At 46.4% G+C, this 15040-nt stretch overlaps 1 protein-coding gene across 2 annotated transcripts in view; it reads right to left on the bottom strand.

Annotated features, from left to right (window-relative positions):
• The window catches only part of ESYT2 (extended synaptotagmin 2), a 74476-nt gene that overhangs the window by 17754 nt on the left and 41682 nt on the right, over positions 1–15040 (bottom strand). For both annotated transcript variants that reach the window (XM_060107670.1, XM_060107671.1), the window contains exons 7-13: positions 14877–14932; positions 10639–10759; positions 8427–8603; positions 7511–7593; positions 5999–6047; positions 4827–4916; positions 4314–4409 (exon numbers count right to left, since the gene is read on the bottom strand). In XM_060107670.1, coding sequence (XP_059963653.1) covers positions 4314–4409; positions 4827–4916; positions 5999–6047; positions 7511–7593; positions 8427–8603; positions 10639–10759; positions 14877–14932 — 672 coding nt within the window. The remainder of the gene's footprint in view (positions 1–4313; positions 4410–4826; positions 4917–5998; positions 6048–7510; positions 7594–8426; positions 8604–10638; positions 10760–14876; positions 14933–15040) is intronic.

Raw genomic sequence — 15040 nt, forward strand, 5'->3', positions numbered from 1 at the left:
AATTAACTTCAAATTGAATTCTATTCTTTATGAAGCAGCCTGAAACACCAGCCCCAGCAGATGCCCCTGGAGGGTGGGGCCAGGCCGGGCTGGGAACTGCTGCCCTGAGCTGTGAGGACCGACAATCTGCGGGCATCAAGGAACCTCTCCTGTAGCTAACTTTGCAAGGATGTGACCTGTACTGTGCACATGTTATTCAAAGTGCATCAAGTGAAGTGAAACAAAGAGAGAAGCCATGGTGGGTGTTAGGGGTGCAAGAGGAGCCTGTGAGCTTGGGCGTGGGAAGCCGCACCGGCCTGGGGTGAGACAGATCAGGCTGCTCAGGTGTGCTCGGTGAGGGCCCAGTGTGGGGCCTCCAGACATCACTGCACCGTCCACTCTGGGGCTGCTCACCGTAAGCGGGGGCAGTAACAGTAACCTGCACTTTTTTAAACTGAGAGCTAAAATCGCTTTCACAGAGCACCTAGAAGCATCACACCCAAGGGTCTCCATGTTATACAGCCAACGTTTTTATGTATAAAGTGGACATTAGTGCAAACACCACTCCCCTCAGATAAACTCCATATACAGCACTATGAACTTACAAACTTAATGAAGTGATAACAAATTCACTTTATACAATGATGGACCAGACAGGAGGGTGGAAAATGTGGGCTCTGGGTCACACAGCTGTGCTCAGATCCTGGCTCTGTGGCTTCCTAGTGGTGACCCTGGGTCTCTAATCTTGGCGCCTCATCTGAGAAAGGATCCTGCCAGCCTGAGACTCAATGAGCTGTGCACGCAGAGCCCTTGGAAAGTACTTGGGAAATGCATGTGGACATGGAGGCCTCAGGGTCTGAAGCTGGCCTCCGGGGGTCAGAAATCACCCTCTCATTCCTCTGGCCAAAAGGAGGAGGCCCGAGTGCTAAGGCCACAGGATAAAGAGGCCGTTCCCAGCTTGGGAGAAAGTCCGGCTGTGCTGAGGCTTCCAGATGGGACCACTGGTGGAAATGCACTGGTGAGGCTGAACATGAAGAGAGTTTTGAGCAGCAGAAGGTAAGAGAGCGACGGGCTGGCAGCGGCCCAAAACCTCTACTGGAAATAGCAACAGGCTCAGCCTTTAGGGACAAGTGACAACTGATCTCACTTCACACTGACAATCAAAGGGGAGAAAAGTGGTCAATCTATTCGAATTTATTTTGTAGGACATTTTGTTGATTCCTATACCTGAATCATCAAGCAGGGCATGTGGTTTTGGTCATGTGGGAGGAAAGCTAGTTTGGATAACCCAGCCACGTCTTAAATATTACAAAGCAATTTAAAAAATCCTGACAAAAGTTCAGAAATATTTCCTTTAAAAGAAGCAGTTACAGAAAACAGTAACTCATGCAGCTGAGCAAGACTATCATTTACAGCAGCTTACAACACAGATTTCCACTAGGAAACACCTGGAAGTGACAGAAAACAGCTGCTGATATGCATGACTGCCCTCATTCTGACCTCCCAGCAGGTGGGCAGGGGATGTGAGGAGACGCAACAGCAGCTCACCCACTCTTCAGGGGCTTGACTGTCCTCATCTATAAAATGGGCCAAAAATTCCTATTCTTTCAGTTTTGCTCTCCCCCTTTTTTATTTTTTAAATAAGAATAAACTGAGAATGCATGCGGAAATAGAAATAACAAATTAAAATGAAACAAATGAACTTTAAGAATCTCCCTAGTTATTGAATTAAATCAATAATTAGTTTCTAGACTAATGACTAAGCCATCGGTGGCTTTCTCTGACCCCAAAGCAAGTGAAAATAACTGCTAAAAGGACCAAGAAGAGTGCCAGGAATCAAGGCACCAGAGCAAGGCCTCAGGGAAATGTATGAGATGAAAATCAGCTTCCCAGATAAAGGTAGAAATGCTCAATTATCCACCCCAGGAAATTCTTTAAGTTCCTTAAAAGAAGTCAATCATAAACTCAACATGTTTTTTCACCCTAGGAGCTCTGGTTAAATGGGGAGGGAGAAAGCACGTGTTCAGGGCAGCAGTGAGTTTCTGTCTTCACTGACTGTCCCCAAGGCCACCGGGGACTTCATGGAAAGCCAAGCTCTGACACTTCTGTGTTTGGTCAGGAGGAGAAAGTAGATTTAAGCAAGTTTTCTGAAAGCTTTCAAAGAAATATTTACATCTCACATTGAGATGAACCATAAGAAAATCCAGTTTAATCATTATGGCTTCACTACTTTTTCCTCAGATGATTTTTTTTTTTTAATTTTTTAAGGGCCAGGAGCAGCGTCAGAGCCCAAGGCTCCTCCATGGCTCATGGGGTTTGTCCACCTCGGTATCAGATGCAGTCACCAACATTAGTTACAGCAGTGTTACGTTTCACAAAACAAGCACGAAAGAAACATGCCCAGTAACCGAAATCATGCAAGACACTGGAAAAGCATGCACGTCATTCCACCCCTGAGCACATGGCATTAAAGTCCCAGTGCACATTCTAGCAGTCTCCACCGAACAGGAGGAAGGAGGAACACCAAGAACTCACAAATAGCGCTCTACAGACTGAGGTAGTCTCACAAAACACTAGTCCCGACGCTCGCCTCTCTTTTAAGTAGCCACACCCCAAGTTTCCCTCGTAGATACTCTTGGGAAAATGGAAACAGGAGAAGAAAGCAAAGAATGGTGGATTGTGGTCAATGAAGGCACAAGAGCACTAATAACCAGGATGCAACAGGCAGAGTCAAAGAATCACGCAGAAACGCAGGAGACGGCACGCACTCCCGTGGAAACAGGCCCAACCGGGCAGTTGTTTTGTAAAGATCCTTTGCCTTTGACGGCCAGAGCATACCTTCATGCACAAAGTGCCCTTTTAACAGAAGGTTAGTACAATCACTTTTCTTTCTGTCTTTTGCTTACATGACGTTACTCAATTTTAATTTAATGTGACAAAACACACAGTTCTAAAGAGAGGCCAATTCCCCATTACTTTGCTCTATATCCTAAAATACGTAACAAATTCACTTCCATCAGGCATTATGAAAGACTTTAAAACATTATTGTGGTTAAAAGCAAAAAGTTCTACCGTACAAGTAATTCTGCAGAAAGGTTAAACCTTCACTGAAAGAAAGAGTACAATTATATACATTTACACACACAATTGTTACATCTTCCCAATATGAAAAAAATACATGATCAGATTTTAATCGTTAAAAATTTTAAATAAAACATAGAGATGCCCAAAATACACTGACTTTGCTTGTGAGCAAAGCCCAAGTAATGCACAATTTTAAACCCTTGAGAGGTGCTAAACAGAATCAGTGTGTGCATTTCACGAGGTAAAGGAACAGCATGGTGTGATCACAGTGAGGTGAGATGCCCAGACATCCACCCGCACCAAGGACACACCCTGGGGGACTGTCTACAGGTGCACTTGGGTGACCTGGAACCAGTATCATTTCAGGAGGAAACACCCTTCATCTGGAGGTAGTTGTCTTTCCTTCAACAAAACTGGCCTCCAACAGTGAAATGGAAAAAGAAAGGCCATCTACTGAACAAGTGAATGGGCACTCAAAACACATTATCGGGGCTTCCCTGGTGGCGCAGTGGTTGAGAGTCCACCTGCCGATGCAGGGGACACGGGTTTGTGCCCCGGTCCGGGAAGATCCCGCATGCCGTGGAGCGGCTGGGCCCGTGAGCCATGGCCGCTGAGCCTGTGCATCCGGAGCCCGTGCTCCGCAGTGGGAGAGGTCACAACAGTGAGAGGCCCGCGTACCGCAAAAAAAAACAACAACAAAAAAACAAAAACAAAACATTATCAAAACAATAAACACTGATCACGAGCACACTACCCTCAGTGTGGAGGCAAGCATCACACCAGGGCTTGATCGACCCTTCTCCACGCTTCTAGTCGTTATCTATAAAAACTGTTCTCTACAGTTTTTCTAAGAGCGAAAAGACTCTGACGCCCATAGGAGGAGCACTGCTCTGGGCTAGAAGCCGTGTGTGCAGGGGATCACGCAGGATGATGCCAAAGGGATATAATTTTCATCTTTAGGCACTAAATTTTAATAACTAGTGATTCTCTACAGAAAATCTTCTTCTCTAACTACTACTGGAGAACATGTAAGATAATTCTGACCATCCTGGATAAACCAATAAGATGTAAACATAAAATTACACTCATGGCGGAAATGCACACGTATCCCTCTCCACTGCTGCTCTCTCGGACTGGAGTGAGGTGGAAACACAGCAACAAGAATGGGGACACGGCGTGGGTGCGGCTGAACACAGCAGGGTCCACCACCAGGAAACGAGCACCCAGCGGGCTCTCGCAGAGGCACCTACCGGGAGGTTCCTGGCTGAGTCCAAGTACAAGATGAGCAGCGAGGAGGACAGCCCGTCATTGGCTTGATCTTTGTCAGCTCTGATGTCTGTCAGCACCTACAAGGAAAGGAAGAAGCTTCAGCAGGTGGGTTTCCAAGGTTCCTGACTATTTCTTCCTGATTATGTCTATAATCCTCAAGAAAATAAGAAAAGTGGAGAAATAAGCATCTGATATACGCAATACATAGAGAATGAACATAAGATTCTATTCAGGTCAAATGAAGCACTCAGGTGACCTGTGGCTCTTCAAATCCCTATACAATAATCAAGTACAAAATTTAAAGATCTCATAAAACAGGTGAGAATGACCTGTAAAATTCCATTATCTCTAATTTAGCCCTGATGCTACTGTAGTGATTTACAGAACAGGAGTCAAAATTATTGCTGTATTTTTTTAAGCGAGTAGCAGCACAGTTTAAAGGTACTAATCTCAGCGATCAGGAGTGCAGGCTGTCATGGGACCCCATCCAGCACCTTCTCGAGGTTTGAAGCGTCTGGCATGAGCGTGAGCCACTCCAGTTTCAAGTGCAGCTTTCCTCTGAGGACCTCGTCCAGGGTGAACCACTGCAGAGAAAGCAAGACAGTTCAGCCAAAGTCCTCCTGGATCAGACATGCAAACTGAACAGTCTCCACAAACACAGAAGGCCTGAGTCCTGTCACCTTTAGCTCCAGGCCTGAGAACCAGCTGCTGGCCCCGGACACTGACAGCAGTGGCCGCTTTGCGTGTGTTAACTCACTGGCTCCCAATTCCACCCCTGATTCACACGCAAGGACTCAAATGTCCTCTTATACCACCCAACACTGTCAGGCTTTTACGTATGGACTTCCATAGAATTTATGGGCCAAGAGAGAATATAACATCGATCCCAAGTCTGAATTTCAATATCAGACACATTAACAGGTCTGTTTTTCCTCATCACTGTATACTAATAATTAGTATACACTTGTTTCAGCTTAAAAGCCACAAAGCAATTAATCGAGGATGGTCCCCAAACACTCAGTATTAAGAAGAGACTGCCCCGAGTGCAGGGCTTTGTCTGCTCTGCCCGTCACTGCACAACAGCACCTGGCACACAACAACATGATAAACTGCAGATACCTGTTGAGTGTGTGCTGACGTGCATGGGAGGGGAAACATGTTACTTTGAAAGCAGATCTCAGCAGTGATTTGGTTAATTATGCTTTACTTATCCAAATCTTACCCATCTTTTAGAAGCCACCACAAACTTCCTTTTTTATCCTTTTTATTCTGATAGCAATATCTTGCTTGAAGTACGTCTGCTGCTGTCAATTCACACTGTATTTGTGGGTATCTTTCATGGGACAATTTCTCATCAACTGCACTGTGCCAGCTCTGCTGTGAACTCCAACTATCTTTAAAATGCCTATTATTGGGGAGTTTCTCCCAGATTCTGCCCTGACTCCGAAGGAGAGCGTGCCTGCCTGAAACAAAGTTGGTGTGTGTTTGGATACTCAGGAATTTCGAGTGTCTGGTGGGTGCTGACTTCTTTTCACTTTGCTGTCACTAGAAGGCCTAAGTCCTCAACGTCTGTGAGCGGATGTTAAGTTCTCAGACCGTCAGGTGGCGTGGCAGCAGGTGCTCTGTCAACACTCATGGAATAGAACGATACTCAAAGGAAACTTACTTCATCTAAAAGGCGCTCCTTTTCAACTTCAATAAGATCAATCATAAGACTATAGAAATAACAATACAACAACTTTAGAACATAGAAACACACTTCTTACAACTGAAATAACCTTAAGCATTAGTCTATGAAAAGGTACTCCAGAAATGCAACAAAATGCTAGTGTATCAAGAAGCAGACTTCTTCCAAAAGCTTCCCCAAGCTTCCACCACGAGAGTGAAGCGAGGTAGGGAAGAGCGGGGAGGTGGGAACCCTCAGCGAGGCACAGCTGTGGTCAGAGCTGGGAGGGCTGGTCTTCCCCGCACGGAGCTGCTCACACGCACCCCAAACGTGCAGGCACATTCCGCCCTGGGCCTGGCGTGCTCTCCGAGCTGCCGCCCATCGCTCCGGCTCGGCCACCTGTGCGCTCAGTTAGGCCTTGACCGCCTCCCCAGACTCGCTCCTCAGCTCTGACCAACATCTCTGTGGCCGCAGAGGCCTCTGCCTCGTGCTCGGCATGCCCCCGACAGCCCGCTCCATTTCCCCCAATAATCCTGCACTGCTGGGAGCATGCAGCCGGCCCCCCGAGCCAGAGATGACCAGGACGGGACGGTGACACCCCCTTCTTCCGCAGCCACCCCTCCTCTCTGCCCCCGAGCTCTACCCCAGGTCAGACCTGACATCTCTCTCCTGATCTATCCCAACAGCTTCCTGAAGGAGGCTGGCCGGCGCCAGTCCCCAGTCTCAATCCCTGATAACCTAACCTAACAGTGGCTTTACTGGAATGCAAGTCTGATCTGTTCGCTGCCTTGTTTGAAATCTTTTGGTTGCTCCTCATTAAACTGTCTCACGAATGAATTCTGAGGTCACAGCCTAACACACAGGCCATTCTTGATGAAGCCAGACCTGTCCAATGTCATCTATCCTTACATGTTTTTTGCCACAAGAAATTCAGTTAAATAATGAAGATTAGGCTAAAGTGTGTTTTTTGATATTTTTTTCAGCTGTACACGTTGTTCAATTTAAGCAAACAAGTCAATATTTGCTTTTTCAGTATATAAGCACAATATAAATTATTATCTACTTACTCCCCGCCCCCATCACCCAATAACAAATCAAAAGTTAAAAAACCTGTTTCTATAACCTAGAGCACACCTGCCTGCGTGGTGTCAAGGCTGGAGAGCTGGGCTGGACTTGGGGCCACGCGTGGCTGCTGAGCACTTACAATGGGGCAGCACAACTAAGAAAGTGAATTTTAAATTTTGTTTAACTTTAATCAATTTAACTTAAATAGCAACATGTGGCTGCTATGATGGACACAGATCTAGCAGCTCTCCTTTTCTTACTTAAATGTGAATGTTTTAGGAACAAAACGTGTTTTAAGAAATCTAAGGTGAAGCAACGCTACCTCTAAGAGCCATTTTAAAATACACATAATATGTACATCATCCTGCTTTTGAAGTTATATTACACGTTGAACAGTGATTATCAAAGAAACAGAGTCTACGCTCTCCTCAGTCACGCAGGCTTTACCTTCCGAGGAAGTCGTCCTTGTCTGGGTCTTCGTCAAAGAGCTCGATCTCTAGTTCCTGTCCGGGGTGTTCATAGACCAGAGCCTGAAAGGTAGCAAGCTCACGGTTACCTCACAGTCCCGAGCGTCGTGTCTACTGAGTACGTGTCTGCAGCGGCACAGCACCGAGGCCCCCACTGCCGGACCCGACACGCTTCCGGACGGCAGGGTCCCCGTGAAATACCCGCACACACGGCACGGGCCACCGCGCTTGTCCCCAGTTGCCGGGGGCCACAAGCCTGGACGTCCCTCCACGCCGGCAGCGGCCCCGGCCAGTGCTGGCTGCAGGGTGGCCACAAGTACCCCACTCCCCACCACTCCAAGATGAGAGATTTGGCAACACACCAGGCTGGGAGGACGGGAAGCTGATGGGGTATAAACTGCACCACTTCTCCGTTCTTTCCAAACCGCCTACCTTGTAGTGCAGCAATTCCACTCTGAGGAGCGTGATCTGGGGAAAACTTGGCCACATGCAGAAAACCCACGACACTCATACAGCACGGGTGACAATGAACCCAAAAGCCCAGATCTCTCTGAGGAAAAACATGATGGTACCTACTCAAGTGAACGGCTCTATTTATTGACATGTAGAGACGTCCAGATGTATTAAATGAAAATTTACAAAACAGTAAATAACCAACCTCATTTTGGAATACGTTTATGTGTATTAAGGGCTAATTATTTACCGTGATAGCTTGATGCGATGAAGGTTTAAAATTTTGTGTGAGGTAGGGATACAAGGTACAATAGTTTTAAAAACGGAAAATGAAAGCAAAGAGAATTGAGATTACCCTGAACTAAGTAAGCACACGACGACCCCGCAGCAGGAGTGGAACAGGAATGTGGAGGCGGGGACGGCAGCAGCACCCACTCCCTCACCTCGTACACCTCATTCCACTTTGGACTGAGGTTCTCCTTGATGACCTTGCTTTGGAAGATTTGGTTGCCAACTCGAATCACTCCATAGGGGTCTGACTTCCCCTTGACAAGTCCCTTAAGGTAAGTGTCTTTTCCCTGAAGATCCTGAGCTTCAATAAAGTGTATCCTCACGACACCCTGGAAAGAAGGAAGACAGAGCAGACTGCTCACTGGCTCACCCAACAGACACGGAGCGAAGCCTGTGCACAGGGACCAAGCAGCTCCTCCTCCCTGAGCAAAAAAGGCAAACACATGATGCTCAGGAGCAGCGTGACGGGGTCCCAGGGGTCTGACCGGAGCCAGAGACAGGAGGGGCTGGTGTGAGCCACCATCTCTTGCAGACTTCTCTGGGACGGGGGGTCCCAGAGCGGCACTGTGTCCCAGGGACCCCAGGAGCCCAACCTGGGCAGTGCAGGATGGCAGGAGGTCAGATGGCACAGGGCCTCACGGGTCACCAAACAGTCCTGTGCTTTGGTCGTTGTAACATTAGTGGTAACTGCAGTGATAACTGGTGACAACTGGTACTACAGGATGCACGAGGCTGTTCCCAAGTCCTTGATACGCAAGTACTTTCCAATTACCTCACTGAATGTTTACAACGACCCTGTGGAATACCGTCATTAACCCTATTTCATGGATAGTAGGAGACTGAAAATCCTAGATGCATACGATTCACAGACTTAACACAGTTATCTCTTCCAGAAATGTTGCTTAATTGATAAAATTAAAAACCTCCACTCATATTTCTTTCAAGGCAAACACAACCTGTAAAGTTACCTTTTGGAGGGTAGCATTCTACACCACAAAACACTTTTTAAAAAATTACCAGGTAATATTTCTGAACCAATCAGCACAGAAAGATAGACATTTTTACAGATAAATACGCTTTTAAAACCGTAACAAAACAAAACCCCCGGCTTATATTTTCACAGGTCTAAAGCTTAGATAATGTGGCAACAAACATATCTGAGCAGCAGGGAGGCTGGATCCGGGCAGGCTTAGATGGTCACCTACACTCAGAGAATACAAAGCCTAATGGCCTAGGAGCATGGGGATTTCTATATGGAAAGGCAGGCCTGCGTTTCCAGAGATGAGAATCCTAAGTTAAGGAAAAAAGACATCCCTGTCTCATACGTGGTGTCCCATCACATCTGCCGAATGCCAACAATGTAACTAATTCGGGCATGAATGACTGGGGTGTTGTTACTTGAAAAATTACAGGAATGCTCATGCACGTTTGTTGGTTTGCGCACTGTTACTGAGATCGAATTTACCTAGAAAGAGTAACGGGCAGCGGGGAAAGGCTGACCACTTCTACTTCAGGAAACAAACACTGAACTAGAACCAGACACCATTGACAGGCTGCCCACTCCACTTCTGGAGCCCAAGGTCGGTCAGACCAGACAGGTGGGGTGAAGCCCAGCGGGGAGAAGCCGTTGCTAACTGGGGCCAACCCTCCAGCTCTGTGCCCAGCAGAAGATTCCACGTCCTTGGCCAGCAGGCTCTCACGGTCTCAGACTGAGGTTGTTTAGTTTACTCAAATGAAGGTGACTCCAACATGTGTGACCCGCCTCTGTGTGCAGGGCATCACCCCAACTTACAGATGAAGAAACTACAGCCCAGACACACCAAGGAATATGCTCCCAAAGTGAAGCTGCTGCCTAACCCCAGGGCTGTGACTCAGCCCCAGCCGTGCCCTTCCATCCCATCCAGAGCAGCTGCAACACTAACGACGCGCCTGCCACGTCCCTCACTGAACGACTCCAAAGATGCCCACTTTGTCATATCTGAGGGGAGGCTTGTACAACATTCCCAGCTTAGGCTGAACTGTTATATCTTGATACACGCAAACAGGAAGTGCTTTCTGAGGCAATAAATAAGTGGTCATAGCTGTCCTTTACAACTTGCAATGATATCTGCAGAATTAAATCCCTATGAGCAGCTCTGAGGTTCACAGCTGAGGTTTAAGAACTGTCCTCAAGTCTCTGAAAGTTTTCGGCCAGATGCCCCTTAGCCAATCTCCTAAGGAACAGGGCAGGACAGACCACCTTTACTGCATCAAGATCCACGTGGCAAGGCTGCTGTTAGGAGAAACACAAGAAGTCACAACACCCAAGTATATGAAGAGTTCCTCCAGCCTGTCTGTAAGCGTTAAGGATCGGATGATGCTTACCTTTGGTATAGGAAACCGCAGCTGTGCTATTTGAACTTCGCTGACGAGAGGAACCGTGATTCGGTTGGGAAGCACCAGGTAGTTTGATATTATGTCCAAAATGATAGTATCTGACAAACCACTGTTAGGCGGGAGGTAAAAAACAAACACACCAACTATCAGACACTTCAGTACTAGTTACCTCCTGTTAACAGTCAACTTGGCATAGACGTGACACAATATCCCACTGACAGCGTGGAGCTAACCCCTCTAACACAGTATTTAAAGCCAGCAGTTTAATACTTTAGATGCAGTACTGCTACAGTGACGATTCTGTGGGATTTATTCTGAGAACACAAGATACTATTCTGGCTATATTTCACAATGTCCTAAATAACATCTCATACATTTCCACATAACTTTATCATTGATTTAATATTGAATAAGTAAGATACATTTAAATAAATTTCTTTTTTTTAACATAAACTATTTCAAACACCCATGAAAGTACAGAGAATACCAAAACAAGCATCCATTTATTCACTCATTCCATGTTTATTACATTAAATTTATCTTTCCTGATGTATATGCAGAGGTCCCAATGAAGTAAAGGAATTTACAGTTCATTCTTTCTTCACACGTTATTTGGGTACTGAATACTGTAATCAATTTGAAATACTATACACCACTGCACAGAGATCTCAGTAGCAAGAATAAAACTGTGGAGGCTAACGAAACAAATGTACTTTCAATATGCTTTTTGTCTATTCTTTGGTGTAAATGTGAGAATCAAGCAACATACGTGTGACGGCACTTTTGAAGGCATACGTAAACCAAGTTTCACTGCTATAGAAGAACACCTTTAGCCAGAAGTGCAAAGTTTTAAAAGAACCTTACTTCTTGCCAGTACTTCTCAGATGTTAACATTATGAACACACAGATGTAAAGTAACTACACACGGAACATCCACTGGGACACAGTGAAAGTGCCGTCACTCACTGAGTGACAACTGAGCCTCACTGCAGGTTGGGGGTCCAAATGCAAGGCCAAGATGCGGAACCTCAGCACAGCACCTTTCAGTCCGACGTGGGCAGAAGACAAACCACACACCCACAGACAGCTCCACTCTACTGCTGAAGAGGCCAGGCACTAGCAGTCCAGGGGGACTCAGAGGGTCTAAGCCAGCAGACACTGGATCAGTGTTCACCAAGCAGAGGATGAGGTGGCCCTTCAAAGCATTAATACCAAGCATAGTCTTACTTCAGGCATTTCCCTGCAGAAGTACCAGTTTTGTTTATATTGAAAAATCTGTTGAAACAGAAGACCTCTCACTGATGACATAAATGTTTCAAGAATCCCTTAGCTGCTATGGTGGTCGGCCACTGCCTCACCTCTCTCTAACGCCTACAGTGCCAGCACGAGGCTCAGCTAGGCAGCCCCACCCGTGGGCTCCCAAGTAGGGCTGGGCATCCCCTGAGCCACTCTGCTCGTCCTGACTACGCCGGGGCTCAGCACACAGAACAGCTTCCCCTGGGTCCCACCCTTCTGGTCCTTTGGAACCGACCCTGCTCATCACCCTACTTCTGTTTCTGTCACAACCTTCATCCCTTCAACACTCAGTTTATGGCTCTTCATTGAAAAATGGTAAGGACAGCTAAAACTTGTGGTAAAGTAAAGTGATTCAGGCACCACTGCTACTTTATAATACCTTGGATTCTGTTTTGTAGTCAATGGATAGGGCATGTAGATGTTCATTTTGTAAAGCTTGGCGCAAGATTTCATTATGTTAGGTTCAAAGTTATTAAATATCTATTTTTATAAGACAAGGCTTGCCACAGCTGTGAGTTGTTTGACAAAATCTTTGAGAAATAGTAGCCCAAGTTTTACGTTAAGTAGATATGCGTATATTGTATCCCATAAAACTTACATAATTATGTATCATATATAAATATATATAATATAAAAGGGGTATTTTACCATATCCCTTTTATACCATAGTCTCATTTTTGAATCGTGTGTCTATTTCCGTCTGTATTTCTAATATATATGAGTATATATTGATACTTTTAATGATAAATGCAATCCTATACATAATGAATACGGAAGAATAGGTTTTATATATTGTATATATGAAAACCCATATATAAAACAACAGCTGGAAGTTATTACTATACACAAAGAGCCTGCCTTCATATAAAATCACGCAATGAACTGGCGCTGTATTTGTATGTGTGCGTCGTGCGGGCGTGCATACGTTTCTCCCTTCCAACTGAAAGCTCTGGGACTGACCCCGAGCTGCGTTGCAGGCTCAGGCGGCAGAGCCCGCCCTCTGGCTCTCTACAGGGAGCCAGCACGACACGGCCTGCAGGGCAGATGCTCGACAAACCCCTCCCACGACGCAGAGGGGAGGAAAGCAGACCACACTCTTCTACACTAAACGACAGCAGGGATTTGTCGTTTTTGCCAGCTAAGCAGCACCCTCTCCTCCAACTTCTGGAGCCCTTCCTTGGGGGGGCCCCCCCACCCCCTTTCACTGGAGCTTCTTTAAGCACTTCTCTGCCTCCTCTCAGCGTGGGCACGAGGCCCAACCCGATGCTCAGAACCAGGAGAGTCTGTCCAAGGACAGGCAGACAGACAAGTCAACCCTAGAACCTGACCGTCAGAACCAGGAGAGTCTGTCCAAGGACAGGCAGACAGACAAGTCAACCCCAGAACCTGATCCTCAGAACTAGGAGAGTCTGTCCAAGGACAGGCAGACAGACAAGTCAACCCTAGAACCTGACCCTCAGAACCAGGAGAGTCTGTCCAAGGACAGGTAGACAAACAGAAGTCAACCCTAGAACTTTTGCTGGAACTCGTGGGAAAAGGTTCTTCTTCCAACTGAGGTTGCTGAGCGTGTGGAATAGAAGCTAGAAGCTGCTACTTCACAGCAAGAGCCTGCCTGGCAACAAAGCCACACACAGAAAAGCAGTCAGGAGCCGTCCTGTGGATGCCAGCACCTGGCTGTGCCTGGCTAACCGACAGGGCCGCAGGCCTCTCAGCGACACCAGCCGAGGGTGCAGGCTCCACTCTGCTCACGGCCACGGCTGGCACTCACAGCAGGCACTCCGTACCCATTTGTCAGATGAGTGAATAGACTGTCTCTAAAAAACAGTATTTGTTTACTCAATTATTTACTCACTTAATGAAGACCAGGTAAGTTGGGTTTGTTGTTGCAAGCAAGAATCCTAATCAACACTTTAACAAAACTCTTTTAAAGTTGTCCTTTCATTCCAAAAATCTTTTAAAGATAACAGTATTTTTCTATATCCAATAAACCACAGCACCTAAAAAAGACTTTTATTGTTATGACTATGCCTCAGTGTAGTATTAAATTTTCCCTGATAATGAAACAAAATAAAATTCTTTCTAATGGCCATTTCAAGGGCATAAACAAATACATGGGAAGAGAAAAAACAGATCGAAACCAAGGCTTTCATAACTCAATTTTTAAGCTATTTTAGGGGGAAAACCCCCCACAGATTAGCAGTGTCCACTGGAAACATATGTAACTTTAACCAACAAGCAACACACTTTAACCTTCAAATGCAACAGTGAAACCAGCAGAAGCAGGCTTGGCAGCTGCAGCCTCAGACCTTCCTGCTCAGTGGTGGCTAACAGGTCTGCCGCCACCGCCTTCCACCTCGGAGGACAGATGGACTGTGATGCGACTAGGAAGCCTCACTTCTCTCACAGGCGGGACATGCCCTGAAGGGCTTCACATGCTCGTGGTGGAAGGTTTCCTCGTGTTTCAGACACTAGAGCACACAGAACAATGAGGGCCTCCCAGCCACACGAGGCAGCTCCCAGGTCCAGGGCTGACACCTACCCCTCCGGGGAGGAGCGGGTCAAGGCACAGAAGGCAGAAAGGGAAGGCGCAGCACAGCTTGAAAAGATTCCAGAAAGGGCTAGTTTTGAAACACATAAGTTTGAAAACTTTCTAAAGTTTTCTTTAACTTTCTGGGATATAAAAACCCCAAAACCGGAAAGACACCTCATGACTAATGAAGAGGCTCCATCTAGTCCTAACAGGGCTCTCATGCAGCTCTGACCCAGAGCCTCAGACGGGGCGACAACACCACAGCCCAAGAGGGCCCGCCCAGAAAGCACGGACTGTGCTTGGGAGACACAGCCCTCAAACATCTGTGTCGTCTTCGCGACACTGGAAACACACATGACACCACCAGCAAGCTACCCACAGGACATGACAGAGTACTTACTTCAATCCGGGGATATCGAGAAGATTAGTCAGTCCTGTCCAATTAATTTCTAAAAGCTGTTTTAAAAAAAGGGCAAAAATATTAAGTATGCAAATTATTTCCAATTATCATATCAAATCATGCAGGTTTGTTTCTTTATAAATGAAATGGGTTAGTACATAATA

Source organism: Mesoplodon densirostris, chromosome 9 (genome assembly GCF_025265405.1).
Source record: "Mesoplodon densirostris isolate mMesDen1 chromosome 9, mMesDen1 primary haplotype, whole genome shotgun sequence".
In the NCBI taxonomy this organism is placed as follows: domain Eukaryota; kingdom Metazoa; phylum Chordata; class Mammalia; order Artiodactyla; family Ziphiidae; genus Mesoplodon; species Mesoplodon densirostris.